The sequence below is a fragment of the Xiphophorus hellerii genome, chromosome 13 (genome assembly GCF_003331165.1).
Source record: "Xiphophorus hellerii strain 12219 chromosome 13, Xiphophorus_hellerii-4.1, whole genome shotgun sequence".
Lineage (NCBI taxonomy): Eukaryota > Metazoa > Chordata > Actinopteri > Cyprinodontiformes > Poeciliidae > Xiphophorus > Xiphophorus hellerii.
The window spans coordinates 19,024,284-19,046,329 of NC_045684.1; the positions used below are offsets into that span (position 1 = coordinate 19,024,284).

The following is a 22,046-nucleotide window of genomic DNA, read 5'->3' on the forward strand; positions in this document are numbered from 1 at the left end:
ATAGATAGACAATTTTTAAAAAAAAATCAGTTTTCTATGTATATATATATGAATATGAATATTTCCTTAAGTTATGAATTTCGGCACAAAGATAGATTACAAGTACTTTTTTGTTCACTGAACTCTTTCACTGTTTCCCACTAACTGTTTTGTACACACAAACCAGTTTGCGCATGCGCAAATTGCTGAACGTCAACAGTGATGGCGCTACGTGAAGGAGCTCTGCGCGTAAAGATGCTGATCTGCAGCCGCAATTTGTACAAATTCGCCTCTTTTTCAGGTGCTCGCTTGCTTTCCAAGCATGTGTCCTCTCAGTCCGTATCGCCCAAGCCCGCAGAGATCGCGGATGACCATTTAATCTACACACAAGAGCACTTTGCGTTGAAGGAGGCCCTCAGGAAGGTACGCAGGTTTGCTAATATCCCAATTTTATCACAGTTAACCTAAAGGGCAGGTAGCAAGTCAACGCTGACATAATAGTGTGACTACTTTGGATGCGACCGTTAAGTATTTAATCAACTTGTTCAACACAAAAAGTGTTAAAAGCAAAGAAAGCTAAAGCTAAAAACTAGGTGAGAGGTCAAAGTTAGCTTGTTTTGATTCCTCCATTGCTTGATTGTGTTCATATTTGCAGCCTCACTGTCCTTCACTGCAGAGATACAAGGCTCCCTCGGCTAAATATTGTCTCATTGCTGTCTGAAGGTAGTTGAACAAGTACGTGTGCATATTTCTGAGTTGAGGAAGGAGCAACACGGAGGCTGCACAGTTCAACAAACACGGTTGCAGTCTGACAGCCGCTTCTCATGACCCTCGTCTTGGTTTCAGCTACGTTGCTGCTGCTGTCTTATACAACATATATCTACCTGTCCTCTAACTCCTGCATGTTTAATCCTATATCTTTATATTTCCAGAACATGACATGAAACATGCAGGCAATCATGGGAATGGTTGAGGTCTGAATGTTGAGGGCGTCAAATATGACACGCCAAACAGAATATTTATTTATATTTGGCACATCTGTGTGGTTACTCCTACACTTGGCTATTTGCCTTATATGCTAACTTGAATTGACATTTTAATTACAATTTAAAAGGCAGGCTAAGTAGTTTGGATGCAAAGAGACTTTTGTTTTTATAAAGTAAAGGTTTGAGGCCCAGTCGGATGATGTTTTGGTGTTTTTCCGTATCCAACTTTTTCAGATAAGGACGGGATGTCTTTGATAAAAGGTTTCATGTCAAGAATGGATGTCATAAAATAAAGTGAATTTCTTTAATCTGATCATATTGCCTGCAAATTAGGCTTTCCATCTATACATTTTATCCACTAATAGGAGCTCAGCTTAATAAGTTTATTTTAGTTCAACAGTTAGTCATGATTTTTTATATTTATTAGGAATCCAAACAGGAATAGAGCCACACACAGTTCAGTGTAATTTAATTCTGCATATTAAATCAGCCTTTTGTGACTTTTATAATTGTTCAAGATGCGCCTATACTTTCTGACACATTATTATTGCTAATTATTTTTCTAAAGAAATAGGTCGACAACTAGTAATCAACGTGAGTCTTTTTAGATTTATTTTACCAGACAAAAAATGGAAATGGACTTCAATAATAGCAACAGGAGACCCAGGGGGAAGGAAGCAGAAATCTGGCATAAAGTCAAGGGGAGTTTTTTTGTCTGACTGAAGCTTTATTAGTCAGACAATAAAGGTTCATTCTTCCTCTTTCTTTTATTAAAGAATTCCAGAAGGCTGAAAATAATCTAGCACTGGGAATACTGGGAAGTATGTAAATGGGACAAAGGAAATCCAGAACAATATGATGGCAATGCAGGAAGGGGACTTTGAGTAAGAATGCTTTATTTAAAAAAGTTACTATAGAGTAGTGCGTTTATAAATTACTTACAATTATTGTTGTAGGAAATCCCCGGTCAATGCTGAAGGTTACAGTCAGAGTGCCAGTAAATCTGACATAAACATTAAACCATGAGCTTTCATAGCCCTGAACATGTCCAGGAACTGGGCAGAGCTGGGATTCTTAACAAAGCAGCTGCTGTGATGAAAAATGAACAACAAATCCCCCTGACATTATTCGGAAGCACTTAGTCATGTGTTGCTTTGCTTGGATGCAGCTAAAAATTTCCTGCAGCTTATCAATAAGTTCACCATTTATCACTCTAATTAGGGCAGCAGAGTTTTAAAACTAACCTACACTGTAAAACAGCCGGCGGTAGGCTAAGTACAAATAATATATATATAAAAATATATATCCTGCTCATTAAGCCCTTGGAAACTACTTTGTTTTCAAGGGTTTGAAACCAAAATGATATAAAAATTGCTAATTTTTTAACAGAAGAAAGTATATTTATTGGTTTTGTTTTGAATGAAAGCATTTAGGTCTCATCGTAGAATTTTGTGACAGTCATCATTGCATGCCAATCCATTCTTAGTACGGTAATTAATAATAACATAATGATTGATTAAACCATATTTGACTATATTAATATATGTGGTATATAAATATATTTAAGATTGAATGTGTTTTAAAAAAATACATAAAATAAGTGTTTCAGATTACTTCTAAATTATTTTGTCATAAGTATGTTCTTGCTATGCTAATTAGGATATCTTACACATATCCTCCAAAATCCCTAAATGTCCAGCCGTACTGTAAAAATATTTTTTAATGGGAAAATCTTGCCTAATTTCGTCATATCCAGAATATTTTGTCCAGTGAAAAGCATCGACTTTCCAAACAGCATGCTGAAATGCTTCGCAATGCCACGTTGCTGACCACATATTACTAAGAGACAGCTCACTCATGTGAAATCTCCCAGCTATGTAGCACGAAATGAGCAAAATGACTTTTTTGAGGACATTAGGAAAGGACATCTAGGATTACTCCCTGATGACCTTTCTGTTTGGATTTCCAGCAGCTAGCCGTTCCTCCCTTTTCCTCCTCAGGATCTGAACTTTGAACATGGAGTGCAAGTTAAACGAGGGGGTTACCTGTGTTTTTCTTTTTGTTTTTTTTTTTAATATTCCCTCACAATTTGTTCTTTTCTTGTGGTCTCACTGTGATTTGCTGGTTTGGCATCTGTATGTTTTGGCAGTAATAAATGACTGTAGGCACATTTTGCAGTTTTGACAAAAATGCTGACTGCTGTCTGGAGGTGTTGATAAGGATTTATTAAAACATGGAAATAAAGTTATTTGGTTTATTTTTTACAATTTCGGATTCTAGTGGGTTAGCTAGCTTACAGGGTAAAGAATTAGTTTGATTTTTATAAGTTATTTTCTTTAACAAAAAGAAAGTTTTATGTTTCTCTTTTTTGTAAATGATTTTTTTTTTGTCATCCGCTCAAGTACCAAGCCTACAGTCCCCTGCTTTGCCAGAAACAGTTCTATCTTTATAATTGTGATGGGTGTTCCTCCTTTGGGTACCATACTGTAACTATCTGCATTTTTTTCTGCTGTAAATATTTCCAAACAGCCTAATTTATATTTCTTTTTAGCCAGAGAAAGTATAGGAACCTTCTTTCAGCTAGTTGACCCACAATGTGCGGCATAAGGCAATTTTTAAAATGATTTTTCCTTATGAAATACTCTTGTTATTCTTGCACGTCTGTAGCATTTAATTATGGTACAAACAAATATTTTTCCTGTTTTGAAGCCATAATTTTGGAAAATATTAATATAGCATAATATTGGTATTCAGGCCAGTTTCTACATACCAGTGTTATTACCTATAGTGTTCTTTATTTTCAAATAGTTATTTATTACCCATCCAGATTAACTAGAACCTTTATTTTTGCTCAAATAAAATGTAAAAAAAAAAAGTGTTGGGCGTGCCGTGGTGGCGTAGCGGTTAGCGCGACCCGTATTTGGAGGCCTTGAGTCCTCGACGCGGCCGTCGCGGGTTCGAATCCCGGACCCGACGACATTTGCCGCATGTCTTCCCCCCTCTCCTTCCCCATTCCTGTCAGTCTACTGCCATATAAGGAACACTAGAGCCCACAAAAAGACCCCCTGGAGGGGTAACAAAAAAAAAAAAAAGTGTTATCACATCAAATATTTTTTTACATTTTATTTTAGCATTTTATTTGTTAAAATAAAACACTCGTCAGCTCGTAAGGCTAAAAGGATAGTTGCTCCTTGATTCTTTTAGTTGCTTCTTTATGTTTCTAAAAGCTGCAACCTATGCTTTGTGGTTTCAGCAGATTCACTGTTCATGCAGATGGAATTTGACTAATGTAATTTTCAATATAAATTCTTAACTGTGCGTACTGAGCTGAATTGTTAAGATTACAATTGCCCCTTCTACATATAACAATTCTGTGAAAAACACATTAAAATGTTTTTTACTGTAACTGGGTGAATTCAGATCTGCTGAACGTCAAGAAAATGATTGGCCTCAGACACAATCAGCACTAAAGTACAGATATTAGCCTTCAACGTCGCCATTTTCAAATGCCATGACATCCCCATTTTCCCAGTACTTGTTTATGGTTGAAGACTCCCACAGAACCATTTCTGCAGGCAGCTTTTGCTGATATGCAGCAACTTGTCTCTGTTAGTGTTTGAGAACAGAAATATGCCACACAGAAAGCTTGATTAAAAATAACGATGCATGTTTTTCTTGTGGTATTTTCTGTGGAGCGTCAATCACTTTTAGCTACATGGATGACATAAAACATTTTTATGCAGAAAGATCCTGCAAATTACGTACAAATAGCACTCTAGTTACTTGGAAAAACTGGTCAGACTTAATGCTTAATGTAACACAGAGTGAAACACATGTCCAAGATTATTCTTCTGGATTGTTATTTGTGCTGCAGCTCATCGACCAGGAGATTAACCCTTATGTGGATCAGTGGGAAGCAGAAGGGACTTTTCCAGCCCACAAAGTCTTCAAGATACTGGGAAATGCAGGCTTTCTTGGAGTGAACAAACCAGTTGGTAAGTTGGCAGTAGTAGTAACACTGAGTATTTAGAGTTCTAAAATAAATACTTGTTTTGATGCTAATATATCAAAAATGTCTTTATGAGTGTAGGATATTTTTTTATTGAAGTGTCAAAGGAAAACAGCTCTAGATCAAGAAGTTAGTAACAGGAGACGTTAAGTAATGAAGACCAATAATCATGATTTCAAAACCACCAAAATAATAGGAATTTTTCTTATCATGGAGCATGATAAAAAACCTATTTACAAAATTTTTATTTTAATTTTTTTTGGAATGTGAATGGAAATTGCAGTTGTTTGATAAATATGGGTTTTAATATCATTGAAAGGTCTAAGTACAAGCTTTTAATGCTGGGTTGGGACCTGGAGCACTCAACATCGTAGCTGTTGAAGACAACCATTTTTTTTTAGGATAACTGCTATTCTTGACCATATTTCACAGAGCTAGACAGGATGCTGAACCTTTATTAAAAAAAAAAAAAAAAAAAAGAATGATTAGTAAAAAAAAAATCCCATCTATTTCTTGTCAAGTATGTAAAAGGAATCTTTGGCACAGAACTCAGTCCATTTGTATCCCTGTGAATTTAATTTGGAGAGCTCTACAAACACGAAACCAGATTAATCATCTATGCCTCAGTCGACATGATAAATGCTCTGTACAGATTCTGTTTGTGACTCTGTTTCAAAACCTCCCTTGATAAATCCGTAACATGTCGGAAGCCTGGAAAATCCTGGTCAAAGCTCAGACGTTGCTTTGAATGATAACATCTTGAGCCCAAAAAGACAGATCGGAAAACTCATCAGTCAAAGATTATAATTTACATGCAGGTCCTTGATTCAGAAGAGTTGGATTCAGTTTTTAAAAAAGGTTTTGTTGGCTCTAGTGGCCTTTATTTGAAAGTAGTTTGACAGGAAAAAGGGTAATGAGAGAGGGGGACGACATGCGGCAAATGTCGCCAGGCCGGGAATCGAACCTGCGACCACCGCCACGAGGACTAAGGCCTCAATACGTGGGTCGTGCTTTGCCCCTGCGCCAACATGGCACCCCCTGGATTCAGTTTTTATCTAAATGTCTCTGTCACAATTTAAAACACCTGCTTCTGCATGCTTTATAAACCATTTCCACTTGTGTATGCAGTGTGGTTATGTCTTAGATGGAGGAGAGAATGGGATTAAGACAGTAGAAGACCACTGCTTATGATTTAGATAAATCAAAACTTCTGAATGTGTGGCTAACTATAAGCAGACTTGTTTCAGTGTTTTTTTGTTTTTTTTTTGTTCCTGCCGTAACAGACTGATGTCTCATAATAACTTTCACCTTTTTCTTATCCTTATGTCTGGGAGAGGATGGCAGCATAAGTCACGGCCTTTGATGCAGAAAAGAACAAAGTATCTCATGGACAGTGTTGGATAGTGAGTTCTGAAGAGAAGATAGCATGGAGAGTCTGTAGGTCGGAGAGGAGGGAGGACGAAGGAATTAAAATGTGCTGAGCGCAGGAGCATTAGGCATTAGTTGAGAAGATTAGAAAGGAGGATCTGCCCAGTGGTAGACTATAGGAGAGATGTACCATATCACTGTCAATATGTTAGTGTAAAAATTAAGTTCAGGATAATCCTTTAAAACAGAACATTGAAATTTTTGTTGTTTTTAGACCATTTTTACTCAGTAAAGTTTCATAGTTCCTCAGGATGAAGATTGGAATATAGCTATTAAAAGAAGCCTACAGTTTGAGTAACATGGTGTTTATTATTGCTGCTCAGTGCAATGCTGATGACCAATCAAGCACATTTACGGAATGCTACACTGAATTAATTGATTTTGAAAGGCGGATTAATTGAGTGGGAGTAGGAATTTATGAACTGGTGTAATAGAGAAGTGATTCATGGAGTAGAATCACAAAAGCGCATGACTTACTCTGTTCAAAAGCATGTTTGTTCAATAAATGGTAAATGAACTGGACTTATACAAACTAGTCAAAAGACTTTTACATTAACTCACTCAGATTGATCCAATATCTTGAAAATTAAAATTTGATTATTAACTTTAGGAATATTCTAAACATGCAGAAAAAGCTTCCAGTTAAAACAACATTTTTTCAAAGTCTTTTCATCCACAAAAGCCCAGAAAGTTTTTTATTGTTCTATTAATGTCATGACATATTAAAAGAGCATATAATGGCTCTTCCCTGATGGTGTCTACCTTCACACCAATAGATGTTCCTCATTGGTTGTCAGCTTGATCTACTCAGGCAAGGCCAAAGGCGGATATAACAATAGTACAAAAAAACCAAATATCAGCCCTAATCTGTCTGTAGACTGATTTATTAACCCGCCTCTGCTTCTTGCAGTTGGTCCCATTGGCCACCATACAAAAACAACCCACAATTTTCTATTGAAACTAGTTCAATAAGCAGAAACAAACAAATCATGGAGAACAGTACATATTTTCTTGATTAGGAAAAAGATTAGAAAAACATATATAATGGACAAAAGTTATTGTACAAGTACTATTTGGTGTTATTTTATGGTTTTGTCCCATAAAATATCACTACCATTGAGAATATAATTCTGGTAACAAGTCTTACTTTAAAAGGTTAATCTGTTTTTGGAACAATGCAATGCTGTGGACCAATCAAATTACATGCCAAGCTCATACTTCTGTGATTTCTTTAAATGTTTGAGCTTCACAGAGTATTGAATTTGCAAATCATTATGTACAAAGTTGAAATTATAAAGAACTCCTCAAATGAGACGGAGAGATCTTACTCACCGACTTGCGAAACCTCACAGTAGGTGATGGACACTTTAAAAAGATGGAACAAATTGGGGGAAAAAAAGATTTTAAAAAATGTGGCTTATTTGCTCAATCATGTTTTCATAATCTTATCTTTTTTGGCATCTGTTTATAATGTTGGGAGCCTTCCAGTGTGCCTCAGTGATGAAGCTTGTACCTAGCTTTCCACTCAACACTACTGGTCAAAACACGCAGGACAGGAAGTTTTTCTTACGCTCCCCACGTTGAGGGAGAAGCCAAAGATGACCCTCGGCTCTCTGCCTGTTTTCCTCTGCTTTGAGAACGAGGAAATCTGCAGATTATAGCATGGAAATGGCCATGTCCTCTATTTGACAGATACGCCCTGGCAGCTTCCGCATTTTCACGTTGAGATTTTTTTAAAATGCAAATGTTTAAATGAAGAACCTCTAATTGAGATTTGAGTTTTGCAAAAATCAAAATAATCTACAAAAATTCCCAAATCTACATGTGCAATTTGTGGGCTCGCATCAAAATGTGTGCAAAAATCTTTTATATTTTTATTCAAGGTTAACAAAAAAAAAAATATATATATATATATATATATTTAACTTTCAAAGTATGACAGTTCAATTAGCTATATATACTCATGTTTCTAATGTCTGATCATTACCAGCCAAAATAAATTTTAAAAAAACACCTTTATATATTGTCCTTATCACTACAGTTGACTTCCTTCTGTCTTATATGGAGCACCACCCTATATAAACCTATGGTGAGGAACAGCTGCTTTTCCAGAGAGACATATGTGTTTTGGGTCGACATGTGCAACAGAGCTCTGTTTGTTTTGCTTTTGCTCGCTGGCTGAACCAGACAGCCTGCTGTTTTGTTTAAAGCAGGGTAAACCTAGTGCCACCTTTGCTCACATCAGCCGCTGCAGGGCTTCCAGTGCTCAGAGACCTATCACCGCGCAGCTGCAACTGTTTCCTCTTAGTTTTGGCTACACCCAGCTCTCCCCTGTTTACTTATCCCACTTTATCTCCACTTCTTTGTGTCTCCAGTTGTTTGGCTGTATTGCTTTTATTCTCTCTCCTTAGTGGTCCACAGGATTGCTCTTTCTCTTTTTCTTATTACCAGTCTGACAGGTAATCAGAGTAGTGAGTTTCCTTTAAATTATATTCGGTAAGCCCTTGCTTTTGTCGTTTATATGTAGTCAGTAAAGAACTAAGTGAAACCTTGTTACTTCCAACCACATGAAGGTTATCTGTCCAGAATGAGTAATGGTCGACTCTCATTTGCTTGACCAGGCACAAAATCATTATTTTCACTTTCTACGGAAGGTGAAATTTCTGTGTTCAGCTGGGAACAAAACCATGTTTGAGTTTTATATCTACTCAGACTGAAAGCTGAAGTGATTTTATTTTTAGAGACTTTTTCCACTGATGAAATTGACAGCGAAGTATTTAAAAAGTCATCTATCGTCTTCACTGCAGACAGTCGGCGCTGCTCAAACTCAAAGGCTGCTAGAGAGATAAAACTTGCCCATTATCAAATAGGCTGCTTCATCTCAGCGGTGCATTTATGCAGCGCTCTCATGGAGCCATCAGTGGAAAAGTAGGCCAAACAGAAAAAGTGACAATCCCAATCGTATTGGCAGCTTATCAGAGTGTTCTGTTAGGTCAAAGGTGGTTTATTTGTATAACACATTTCAGCAACAAAAGCAGTTGAGAGTGCTTTCTATTATAAATACAGTACAGTAAAAAAAAATAAATGAAACAGCAGTAAACATTACATTTGATCAATTGCCATCATTCAGCAAATATACATCAAATGTATTTTATTTTACTTTATTTTTATTCCATTTTTAAACATACAATTACATACAATCGAACATGAGGGCTAGGGCAGGTAGCATGTATTCGCACTGATGGACATTACAATGTTACAGACATTTCACTGTTTAAAGTCACTAAAGGTAAGCAACAAGGAAAACTCCCAGGTGTCTGTCCGAGTGATGTGGAGTCACAAACATTATCTGTTACACACCTTTGGCAATAAAATGATCCCATTTTTCCCAAAGTTTCTCTCCCTTCTCCTTCTTGAGCCGCACATCAAATGTATTATTGATCAAAGTTATTATGGCGACTCTACACAGCTGGGGTTTTAGCCATGATTTAAAGGCTCTCGGTGTTTCAGCTGTTTTGCAGTTTTCTGGAAGTTTGTTCCAGATTAGTGGAGCAAGTGAATGCTGCTTCTCCATGTTTGGTTCTGGCTCTGGGGATGCAGAGCAGACCAGAACCAGAAGACCTGAGAGATCTGGAAGGTTGTTTCAACAACAGCAGATCTTTAATGTATTTTGGTGCGAAGCAGTTCAGTGATTTAGAAACTAACAGAACTATTTTAAAGTCTGTTATTTGAGCTACAGAGAGTCAGTGGAAGGACATTAAAAATGGAGTGATGTTCTTTATCTTATTGGATTTACCGAGAATGTGAGCAGCAATTGGACAATTGCAGTTGGACAATTGATTTTTTAAACTTTTTTTAGGAAGACCGACCCGTGAAGAAACTTGCTGTAATCTCAACCTTGCGATCATTAAATCACAGTTCTCTTGACAATTGTTTTATCCTCCTCCAATATTAATAAAGTATACCTTCTTATCTCTCTTTGAACACGTGTTTATCTTCATATATTTAGTTTTTTAGTTTTAAATATGGATTTTCAGAAGATTTACTGCACCAGGTTAAGAGAAATCCATCATGAAATTTGAGGCTATTTTCTAGTTTAAGAAGGACTGATGTTGTGGTGAGTGTTTAAAATGTAAAGTAAAGCAAACTACCAACACCTCTTGGCCAGCGCAACATTTCGTTACCATGGAAACTGAACTTTTTAGGCAACACCTTCTGCTGTTTGGACTGCTTCATCAATATCCTCCAGACAAATAACTTTATTTCACAGTAAGTGTGGCAACAGATGATGAAGGGCAAACAAAGGAAAAAGTAAAGAGATGGGTTTAAAATGACAAATTTGGGTTTAAAAAGCAATGCTCAACTCCATTAAGGACCTGAGGTCTTGGTAAATATCTCTCCACTGTCAAAACAGAAGTAGACAACAGATTTTGAGGGGGTGAGTTTGGATTTTGCTGCAAATATATCGTCTAATGGATCAAATCAGGTTTCGTATACCAAGTAGAAGAGATGGAATGAGAGAAAAATTACAGTGACCCTTATCTACAGTGTGTTGCTTTTTACACGTAATTACAGAGAACACAATTAAGGATAACATCCTGTTATTAATCTGAGTGCATGTTACTGCCGTAACAGCTCACTTCACAATGATTATGTACAGAGACCTGAGTGTGTTTTGTGTGTGATGGTTTTATCACAGAAAACACAGCAAAGATTAAAGTCGGGAATGTGATTTCAACTTTGAAGTGTTTGAAAAAGATGATTGGGATATTATTCCAAAGCAGGCAGCTCTTTCTGATTTGTTTTTCTTAATGGTAAGGTTCTACACCTGTTCAGTTTTCATAAATAAAGAAAAAAAGCAGCAATAATGCATATTATGATGAGCCAGAAATACTCAGTTTGTTTGTTTTCTTCTCTTGTGCAGAATACGGAGGCTTGGGATTGGACTTCAGCTATAGTGTTGCCGTAGCAGAGGAGCTCGGCAGCATTCGCTGCGGAGGCATTCCCATGGCCATTGGCGTGCAAAGTGACATGGCTACTCCAGCTCTGGCCAGGTAACCCTCTAATAATATCTGTTGAAATTATTATTTTGAAATGACATTGCAATCAGTCAAATGTGTCCCAAAAACTGTTCTTGCTTTTTTCCTCCCAACCTTTCACAAAATGTTTTTCCAATAAGTTGTGTTTCAGAAGGTTTATCCAGCTCTGGAAAAAATTAACACCCACTGCACTGAACCCCATTTGAAAACATTGTGGTTTTTCCACCAAATGTTGATTTCTGAACTCTCCCGAAGTTAAAACATTAGCATCGTTGTTTCTAAATGAATATGAACTTGTTTTCTTTGTATCATTTGAGGTCTGAAAGCTCTGCATCTTTTTTATTTTATTTTGACCATTTCCCATTTTTTGCAAATAAATACAAAATCTTTGCTTGGAATTTCAGAGACATGTTGTCAGTAGTTCATAGAATAAAAGAACAATGTTCATTTTACTCAACCATATACCTATAAAAAGTAAAATTAGAGAAACTGATCATTTTAAGCGGCCTCTTAAGTTTTTTCCAGAGCTGTATTTTTATTTGTATAAAGAGACATAGACAGCCGATTGCAGTGTAGTAAAATTTTCATTGTAATTTGAACAATGACTCATCCTTCTGAGGTGACGTGTGTCCTCTTCTCATTACACACTAACAGTTTTGTCTGAAGTACATTTTGGGGATCGGTGGAACATCATGGTCAGGGGAAGTTCCAACTGGGTTCCCTGGGTTCTGGATTTGCTTCCATGACAAAAGATCATAGATCATAGATCTTTTGTCATGTGTGTGTTTGTTTTGTGGAAATATTCACATCTATGCAAATAGCCAGGTTGCAGGGGATTTCTTCTGAAATGTTTCATATTTTACCCATCACTGACCATAGTGTTGTGTCTGAGACGAGCCGGATGCGGCATCTATCTGCCAACCAGTTAGACTTGCTATGTGAAGTGTCCCTGCCGAGAAGCAGCTGCTGTTGACACAAAACAGAATTTGGGGGAACATACAATTAGAGTCTCAGGAGCTTAATTAAGACATAGAAGAAACCTACGCCTGAAACAAGGTTTATATATGAAGAGAGCTGCTCAGTCGGGGTGAGCGGTTCCTCAGGAGACCTCCTTTCTGTCCCCCTGGAAAAGTAATTGTTTCAAACTATGTTGGCAGTCTTGTAATTGTGGATGTGTCTTACCACATTTACACAACACAGTTTGACAGTTGTTTTTTTTTTACCACTTGTCTGGTCATCATTCAATGTAGTATACTCATGCAATTCTACCAGGTTGTGTAGGTTTCCTATGCGTCTCTGTATTTGTTTGTGACTGCACAGGTTTGGTTCAGACGAGCTGAAGAAGGAGTTCCTGCTTCCCTCCATTATGGGGGACAAAGTGGCCTGTCTTGGTGTGAGTGAGGTTGGAGCTGGCTCCGACGTCTCAAGTACGTATTCAAAGGAATGAAAATGATCAGAACATGTTCGAAAACACCATTTCGAGTGACGGCTAAAAATAAGCATTTGGCAACACCGATTCCTAGTGTAATACTTCGACTAAATCAATGTTATATATATTCTTGAAAAATTAAATAGCTTTAAAGTGTAGTAAAATTAACAACATACATATCATTAGTAATATATAGTCCAGTGGTTCGCAAAGTAAGTTGGTGTTACTAATCACCAGGTGTTGGGTTTTGAGAACCTTTAAAATAAATAAAAGGTATTTTATTTACCTTTTATTCAATACACAGCTACAGTGTTTAAATCAAGTCTTGCTCCTGCTGTTGATTCCCTTCATGTGAGGCAGTTAGCTTAAGTGCTAGGCTAATATTAGCATGCTTACTTTCTGTTTTGATATGACTCCTTGATAATTCAGCTTGTAACATATTTCAATGCGGTTCCAGTATCACTATGGGTAGACAAAATTGACAGAAAGGTTGTTCTCCTGTTCACTGTTTGACCTGTTTACCACCACACACCTGTCTAGGGAGCACAACATGCAGAGCAAGTCACACGACACACAGGCCGTAAACTGCAGCTGCCAGTACAGTCCCTCTTTCAGTGCTTCTAAAAAGTATTTTTACTCTGAGCAGATATTTAGTATCGAATCAAGATATCTTTAGAATTCATCATCTTTAATTCCTTCTTTGGTTTACTGTAGTTAGGGTTATTGTTCACACTGTCCTCACCTCTCCTTAGACTAAGCAAAATTCCCAAATTTCGATTTCTTTGACCCTTTAGCCACACTCAACTGCTCTTTTAATGCAGGTATTAAGACCAAGGCAGTGAGAAAAGGGGATGAATATGTGATAAATGGAGGAAAGATGTGGACAACCAGTGGTACACAGGCTGACTGGATGTGTCTCCTCGCCAACACCAGCAATGGACCCCCACACAAGAACAAATCTCTCATCTGTTTACCCATGAACCTGCCAGGTAGAGTCAAAGATGTCATATTCATGTTGGTTTTATAAATTTTGCAACACTAAACACCTTGTACAGGTGATTAATGTAGTTTGAAGATGATATATGTTAAGAACCAAACCTTAAACTTTAAATTTGGTTCATTTTTCGCCATTGTTTTCTTAACTGGCAGTAATTATTTCGTAATATTTGTTTTGAGCACATATGAATTTCCTGTATTTCTTGTGTTCTCCCCCAAAAGGAGTACACGTTGCCCGGAAGATTAATAAAATCGGCATGTGGTCATCGGACACAGCCGAAGTTTTCTTCGATGATGTCCACGTACCCTGCAAGAACGTCATCGGCCAGGAAGGCATGGGCTTTACTTATCAGATGCTTCAGTTCCAGGAAGAAAGGCTCTGGGCCGTGGCCAATAGTGAGTGAAGCGTTCTTTCCCGAGTAAAAGCCAATCAAAACATTTCATCTTTCCCTAGCTTTCTGTTTCTCTTGTTTTTCCCCTTCATTCCGTCGTCTTCTTTGTTTTTTGGGGGGGGGGTTTAATTAGGGTTTCAAAAAAAAGGGAGTTCGGGTCACGCAGTTTAAGCTCCTAATCGTTCTTAAAATAGTTTGATTTTGTGAAAGAAGTCTGACTCAGTGTTTTCCCGGCAGGATTTTTAAGAAGCTTTTTCGAAATGAAGCAAACCAGAATGCCTTTAGTGAAAAGGATGGTTGCACAGCCGTCTGTCTGACAACTTGCTCAACTCGCAGTGCTGCAAATCAGTATATCAGCAGAAAAGTTTCAATTTCCCCATCATCAACGTCTTCATATATTTGTAATATTTAGTTTCAACCATTTTCTTTTTAGGGCGCACTTAAAACAAAAGATACAATCTAAGTGTCAAAATCTAAGTGTTAAAAACTTGAATCATGTAAGTTAGATTTTAATTAAAATTTTTTCTAACCTACAAAGTGCTCCATTTTCTACAAAAACTCACTAATATTTAAGCCTGTCGCAATAAACAATCAATTCTTCAAAGGATAAGTAAAATGAACTTGATCATTTTCATTCCGATGATTATTTTTTCAATGGCGATTTTGTTTTTAGACTTAATAATCCATTTTATTTATGGTCTCAGTTGTATATGTGTTTCCCCTTTTTTACTTTAGTTGTGTTTTATTTTGGATATTTAGAATATCTTCCAGTTGTAGTGTGAAATTTTCTTTAAAAAAATGTAAGCTTATTGATTTTTGAGCCGGTGTATTTGCATTATTGTGCCATTATCAATATATTACTTGAAAATTGTATCAAAACAACATTATCTTGGTTCTCTGTGAGTTGCTAAGGTACATTCAACCAGAAAATAGTGTAAATGTTTGGAAAATTAAACCTTGTGCGCCAAGTGCTTGCTTTAAAAGTCCCAGGAGTTGCTAGTTGCATAATCATTTCACTGTGAAAAAGGGAGAGTTCAATAACTCTAAGTAATTAGTAATTAAAAGTAATAAGTAATTAAAAGCCTGAAATGAATGTGACACTCAACGATGAGGAAACCAAAAACAATTTGACATCACCTTTCTTTTTTTTTCTCTCGATTTTCTCCAGTTGTCACCACAATGGACAGCGTCATTCAGGAAACCATCAATTACACACGGCAGAGGAAGGTCTTCCAGCAGCCCGTCCTCTATCACCAGGCAGTTCACTTCAGGCTGGCCGAGCTTCAGACGGAAGTCGAGTTGCTCCGCTCCCTCCTGTACCGCGCTACAGGTACAGTCACTTTATGAAGCTGGGGAAAAGAAGAAAAAAAAAGAAAAGGTCATTGTTCGCTCGAGGGTGTGAGTTACATCCTAACACCTCTATTCTCTCTTAGGCCTGGTTCAGGCAGTAAAGAAAAGAAAATGCTGACATGTTCTGCAGTAAAACTGAATCCGGGAAGAAAAACAACCAGTCACCTTGTCCTCTTCTCTCTTTCTCTTTCCTTCTTTTCATATACGGTCAGTGCTAATCAGTCCAAACATGAAGAATGTGACAGATGGTAGGTTTAGATGAGGAAGAGGAGGTCTGACGCACAGAAGCATCTTATGCAGAGGTGTTTCATCAAGGAGGTGTGGTTGTGTCTCCACCTTATTAAAAAGTAGTCACTAACAGTGTACGCTCATCGACCACATCGTCAAAGATGATGCAGGTGTGCCACAGGTTCATCACAGGTTGATGTTAGTTTGAAATGATGGCACAGAAATAATTCATAACATTTAATTCATCAAACTGGTCTTATTTCAATATCTTACCTACTCTGAAGAAAATCGATGTTTTATTAGAAGAACACAAAAACAATTTTCATTTCTTGATCTTTTGTTAAAAAAAAAAGAAGAGTAAATCTATTACGGTACGTGAACTGCTGTCAGACATGGACTCGTTTCAGAAATGTTTTCTTTTATCCAGGAAAAGAGCTGTTAGCCTGGTTTTGTTTTTTTATTACATCAAAGACAGAATCGGCCACTTCTTCATATCTACACCCAGTACGCTCAGAATCAGGACACACCGGCAGTATGGCGCTCTTTCCTCAGAATTCTTGCAGTATTTTTATGAATATGTGGCACCTGTCACATATTTACCTCTGTGGCTCAGACACCTGTCAGGCAGGAGTCCAGGACTAAGCCACTGTCTTTGCCTACCAGTGGTCTGAAGCTTAGAATGAATGTATCACAGTGGTACCAGTTTACAACCTGCTCTCCGTCAGTCAAAGCCTCTGCACCTGTTTGGCACAAGTTGGATAATTATACACCCAACCAACCAAATAGTGAAAGAGGAAAGAACGCAGCTCACTCAGCCTTTTCCGGGCTTCTTACGATAAAAGCATCAGTCTGTCGCTCAGGAAAAAAAGCTTGAATGAGGGGGAAAAAAATCAAGAGTCAGAGCCAATCACTGTTGACTCTGAAGCATATTTGTTTAACATCTCCTTCAATTTTATACTCTTCCACACATTTGTCTTTGATTTAAAAACTTTTTTAAAAAATATCTTTTTCAGCAATGTACATTAAAGGTAATGATGTGACCAAGCTGGCTTCTATGGCCAAGTTAAAGGGCGGCCGCCTTGCGAGAGAACTGAGCGACAGCTGTCTGCAGTACTGGGGCGGGATGGGCTTCACCAGTGATGTGCCAGTCAGCAGATTTTACAGGTTAGCAACACATCTGTGCTTATTTCTCCTTCGGTTCTCTGTTTACTTTACCTGTTTAGATACGTCTTAATAAACTGAGCAGAAGGAACTCGAACGAGACATCTGCAAGTTCTACTCTGGCGAAGCGACGAGTATTAATTTAATCCGCTGCGTGCATTCACTGCTAAAGATGTGTGCTAGGGTTTTAATGATGCTTGCCATCACCACGTACTTCTTAAGGCTTAATGATTTGTAATGATTAGATATTTTATAGCATCCTAACTTTCAGGGATGCATAAACCGGCATTCCTAGAAACGTAAATAATTGCCAAAAAAAACATGTTTTATGCTTATTTATGTCTTATTTTGTGCAGGGATTCCAGGTTAATGTCGATTGGTGCAGGAGCTGATGAGGTCATGCTGGGAATCATTTGCAAATACATGGACACGCTGCCCAGGAAGTGATCTCATCGACGGTTTCTCTCGGACCGACTTCGCATCCGTCCTGAATGTGTTGCTAAATCATTAAACACTGAAGTGCAATTCTGACATATTTGCAATTTTAGCAGTGGAGACTTACTTTTGTCTGCTCGTTCTCATCAGACAATTAAGCGCTCAAGTTTTCCTTTGTAATTTTAACTAACTGTAAAGATTTGCCTTATTTTTGTAGAAAAAAGCTAATAAACATGTATAAAACTTGCATTTTTACACATTGATAAATTCATGCAGATCGCCATGACAACCATTATGTGATAATGGAGCACACGGAAATGTTCAGAACATAAAATGTGTTTATTTACAGTAACATTTTTACATGTAATCTGAAGCAAAGATATTGCTCTCATAAATCTCCTGATTCTTTAACATAAACTCTTTCAAATTGCGTCTTCGAGGTGTTCTTTACAATCAGAAATTACTTCTAACATGTGCCGTTTGCTATGAAATCATCTTTCCCCTAATTGCATTTTTGTTCATAACAGTGTCATTACCTGTAGAGTAGGCAGTTCTGAGTCATAGACGAATACTAGCATGGCTTGAGGAGTACAAAATATTTCAGCTCATTTATCATTAAGTCTTTTTCACATAAATGAACCGGTTTGTACTTTTCCCAGTTAGAATTGCGTTCTTTCGCGGCTCAGACACTGAGCACATATCATCGAATCGTGTATTTTTACTCCTTGCCTCTGCATTATCACCATTGGGTCGGTCTAGTTTAGAAATGCATCAGACAGGAACTAAACGATGTGGAACCAAAGGTCCAAGTCCAAGCGGAAGCTCTTATCATCTCAACTTGATAAACCAGTAGAGAACAAAGAAGACAAAGAGGCAGAAGAGCAGCATGTAGCACAGCAGCTTGGTCTGGCTGCCTCTGGACAGCTGCTTGACTCGACCGATGGTGGCGCCGAGCAACCCGCCCGTCGAGTCAAAGTCCGAGTCCTGAAGAGGGGAACAAAGGGGATAAAAGTTGGAATCAAACGAAAGCGCAACAGAAACAGATATTTACTGCAATTTTTACCTTATAGGGATATAAAATTTTAATACATAACACCATAAAAGTAGTAACATTTTAAATCAATGCAGTAACAAACAGAGAGGCAGTGAACAAAAACGGTTACAATAAAGCTGGCATACAACGTATGGACCAACCTTTTGAAATCTTTGAAACATATTGTTCCATCTTTGACAAAAGCTTAGTTTAAATCTATTCAGAATTAAAAGTCAGACTCAAGTCTTGATTTTTAGTATAATGGTCTTTTTCTCAACAGAGATTCAATGTATGAGGTTTGTTGAAATTATCACTGGGTCCAAATATAATTACATACATTTTTCCTCCCTGAAACTGGGAACATTTAAAGACCTCAAGTCTTAATGGTTACATAAGTGAAACTGTTTTTAAAAGTGAATGATTCCACTTCATTGTAAATACATCTGGGTCTTGTCTATAAGATAAGACTGTATGACTGCTTTCATAGCTATGCAGCTATGACAGAAGATTGTATATTTTCTTACAATGTAGTCCACAAAATCAGAGAACAAAATTGGCCCAAGAGTGGAGCCTTGGAGAACTCCACAAAGGTGTATGTTTGCTGAGAGGTAAAGAGATGGACTTTTGTAAAGGTAAAGACCTAAATTGTTCTGGTACAAAACATGCAGTGGCAATATGTTATTGGCATATTGTGATTATGACATCAGCATTGACATTTTCACACCTTATCTCCATCCAACATGCTGACTATTGCTTCAGCATGTGAAGTATGTACTCCTGACAAGTACTGCATTATAAAATAACATTTTACTTAATGATATTGTTAGGGCAATGTATTCAAAATACACTGTGCACGTCATGTTGCACTGCTTGAGATTAAAATACAGTGAATAACATCAAAAGCAGCTGTGAGGTCTAAAGTCAACAGTATTAAAGTCTCCTAAAGCAAAATATCATTCAAAGGTTTTATATCTGTAAAAAACACAGATATAAAACATATATATATATATGATACTATATCTGTATCATACTACAGATATAGTATCATATCTGTACTATGATATTAAAGCCAAATTGGCTCCTTTTGGGAGTCTACTGTTTATTTAATCGGAATTCGAGTTGCACATGTCCCACTGTTTCCAATACATTTGCAAGAAATAGATGTTTTGAAACAGAGCTGCTATTTCAATAGGAGGGATGGATCAAGGTTTTGTAGTCTTCACACCCCTTCAGCTTTTTCAGAAATTGAATATTGAATAAGCAAAAACCTGCAAAAAAAAAAAAAAAAAAAGCCTGGTCAACTCCCAGATGCCAGTCTGAAGCTAAACCCAGTTTACTGTGCTTTAAAATTAAAATACAGGAAGAGAAGGTGTTTATTTATTTTTTTTTACCATTTATCTTGGAAACGGGAGAAAATACTTGCTGGCTTTTATATGTAGAGGAAGCGTAAACAAAATGACCAAGTGAAACTCACCATTTCGTCCAACATTTTATTCTGGTTCTTCACTTCGTTTCCGATTTCAATTGACAGCTGTTAAGACAGTAATATTGGCAACATGTGAACAATTAAATAGTAATTCTACTAATCATTTTAGGTTCTGATTTGTGTCAGTACACACTTACACTCGCCAGGGCTTTGACTTTGTTCCTCAGTCCCTCCTGAAGATGCTCATTTTCCTCCTCATGCACACTGTAGCCGCTGGCTACATACTGTCCAGAGCTTCCTTCACCTGCAGGGGAAAATAAATGCCATCAATAAGGTTTATCATTAGCCTTGTGCTCCCGTTAGGTGAAAAACAAAAACCTAAAACAAGAGTTCACGACAGTAGGATTCTCTCAGATGGTAAACACGTTAGCTAATTAGCAAACATGCTAAACGTGAACTCATAAACCGTCAGGTATAATTGTTGTTTTTTCCTACCCAGTCCGGCGCGCCTCATCTCGACCCACTGAAATTAATAATTTCCGAAATGAATTTGAGGTGTGGATGAAAATGGTGGAGGCTAAATATGGTTGGAAGCGAAACTAAACCGTAGCCTGATAGTTGTGATGCCGACTTGCCTCCGTAATAAACGCCACGACATCATACGGTGGCCGACGAGGGCGAATTTTCCAAAGAAAAGGGGCTTTTCGCAGAAACATGAAATGCTGTGGTTACTACCCCTGCGCAATAATAATAATAATAATAGCATGCTGTATTGTTTACCAAAAAAGTCTAAGTTCACAAATACTCTTAATCGTTGTGTTTGTGTGTGAAAAGTGAGTGTAAAGCATTACATTGTAGAGGTCATTCAGACATGACAATCCAAAGTGCTTATGTAGGAGGAAAGTGGACTTTTGCTGGTTTCTTGAATTTCCAAAAAGAAAAAAGAAAACAAGTTAAGAGCATCAGAGTGTGGTGATTCTTGCTTCAAATCCAGGTATATCTACTGCTCTGTGGGAACACGTTACAGTGCCTTCCAAAAGTCTTCACACCCCTTCAGCTATTTCAGTTTTTGTTGCGTTGCCATTGCATTATATCTGAACTCTTTGTGACAGATCAACACAAAGTGTATGTAGATGCATAACTGTGAAGTGGAGGAAAAAGATGAACAGTTCTTGAAGCATTTGGCGAAACCTGATAATTATAGAATGCCTTTGCTTTTAGTCCCCTTTTCTCTGATACTACTAAATAAAATAACTAAGTTCCCTCAGAAGTTATTTGTTTAGTGAGTGCACCTGTATGTAATTTAATTTCAAAACTGTGAATACCTCAAAGAGATCATTAAGAAACATAAAAAAATAACTAAACATAAATATGTCTTTGTTATTCTGCTCCAAAATCCATAATATTCATTTCAAATTTCATACAAATCAGAGTAGTTGTCTGAATGACAAGGTGTCAATACCACAAACAAAGACAAACTACCTTCTTAAAACAAAAAGTCATCATCATCCATCTTTATTGACTTTCTTTCATATGTATTCTGAACGCCCAACCTTTTTAAAATAGGAATTAAGAGTTAATCATCTTACTCAGCAACAGTGAACAATGCATTGTGCTGTCCAATTTGTGTAATACTTGCCAATAATATTTTCCTTTTGCAGACATTTTATTTGATTTTTATTCCATTTGTGCCATGACACGGAGTCTGAACATTTTGATTTCCCATTAGTTTAGTCATCCCTACGTTTTGATATTATTCTGATTTAACACTGATTGTACTCTTTGTTGTGTTTGTATGTAAAGGGGTTTTAAAATAATAAATGTAGTGTGCATCCTCTGGTAAGCTGTAAAAATTGCTTGGCGAAAGGCAAATTAACAGAAAATAAAATGTATTTTTAACAGCGTAGATCCCAATGTGGGAAACATCTGAGGGTTAATCTCCCTTTGGCAGTAGATGATGTGATTATAAGAAGAAGATTTCTATATGATCCTTTCCTATGCAGGCGGATTGTTTCCTTTGAACATTTTGAAAGGTAATCACCATAAAATGCAGACGGATGTTCTTTTTGGGTTCAGTTCCAGGGCACACTGATATATCCGTCTGCCGCATTGGATGGAAAAGATTTTCTCAACACTTCCCAAAATCCTGTAGGTG

General features: G+C 37.3%; 2 protein-coding genes across 3 annotated transcripts; one reads left to right on the plus strand and one right to left on the minus strand.

Annotated features, from left to right (window-relative positions):
- Nucleotides 1-163: 163 nt before the first annotated feature.
- Nucleotides 164-17,862, plus strand: LOC116731398 (probable acyl-CoA dehydrogenase 6). Of its 2 annotated transcripts, XM_032581109.1 has the most exons (9): nucleotides 164-402; nucleotides 4,840-4,960; nucleotides 11,327-11,456; nucleotides 12,762-12,868; nucleotides 13,692-13,859; nucleotides 14,089-14,262; nucleotides 15,427-15,588; nucleotides 16,850-17,000; nucleotides 17,354-17,862. In XM_032581109.1, exons 1-9 carry the CDS (start codon nucleotides 202-204, stop codon nucleotides 17,442-17,444), a joined length of 1,305 nt encoding a protein of 434 aa, XP_032437000.1. In that variant the 5' UTR covers nucleotides 164-201; the 3' UTR covers nucleotides 17,445-17,862. The 2 variants fall into 2 exon arrangements, with proteins under 2 accessions (XP_032437000.1, XP_032437001.1); XM_032581110.1 differs by lacking the exons at nucleotides 16,850-17,000; nucleotides 17,354-17,862 and adding an exon at nucleotides 15,692-16,718.
- bet1 (Bet1 golgi vesicular membrane trafficking protein) lies at nucleotides 17,753-20,569 on the minus strand. The gene is made up of 4 exons (XM_032581111.1): nucleotides 20,387-20,569; nucleotides 20,089-20,195; nucleotides 19,940-19,996; nucleotides 17,753-18,416 (listed from the first exon to the last, which is right to left on the minus strand). The coding sequence occupies exons 1-4, from the start codon at nucleotides 20,403-20,405 to the stop codon at nucleotides 18,261-18,263; spliced, it is 339 nt and encodes a 112-aa protein (XP_032437002.1). The 5' UTR covers nucleotides 20,406-20,569; the 3' UTR covers nucleotides 17,753-18,260.
- Between the last annotated feature and the right edge of the window lie 1,477 nt (nucleotides 20,570-22,046).

Coding starts and splice junctions, on each gene's coding strand:
- bet1 (XM_032581111.1), bottom strand. Junction 19,997..20,088: donor AAGTCAAAGCCCTGGCGAGT/GTAAGTGTGTAC, acceptor CTGTCTTAACAG/CTGTCAATTGAAATCGGAAA. Junction 18,417..19,939: donor ATAAAATGTTGGACGAAATG/GTGAGTTTCACT, acceptor TCCCCTCTTCAG/GACTCGGACTTTGACTCGAC.
- LOC116731398 (XM_032581109.1), top strand. CDS start 202: ATGGCGCTACGTGAAGGAGCTCTGCGCGTAAAGATGCTGATCTGCAGC. Junction 14,263..15,426: donor GCTCTGGGCCGTGGCCAATA/GTGAGTGAAGCG, acceptor GATTTTCTCCAG/TTGTCACCACAATGGACAGC. Junction 15,589..16,849: donor CCTCCTGTACCGCGCTACAG/GTACAGTCACTT, acceptor TATCTTTTTCAG/CAATGTACATTAAAGGTAAT.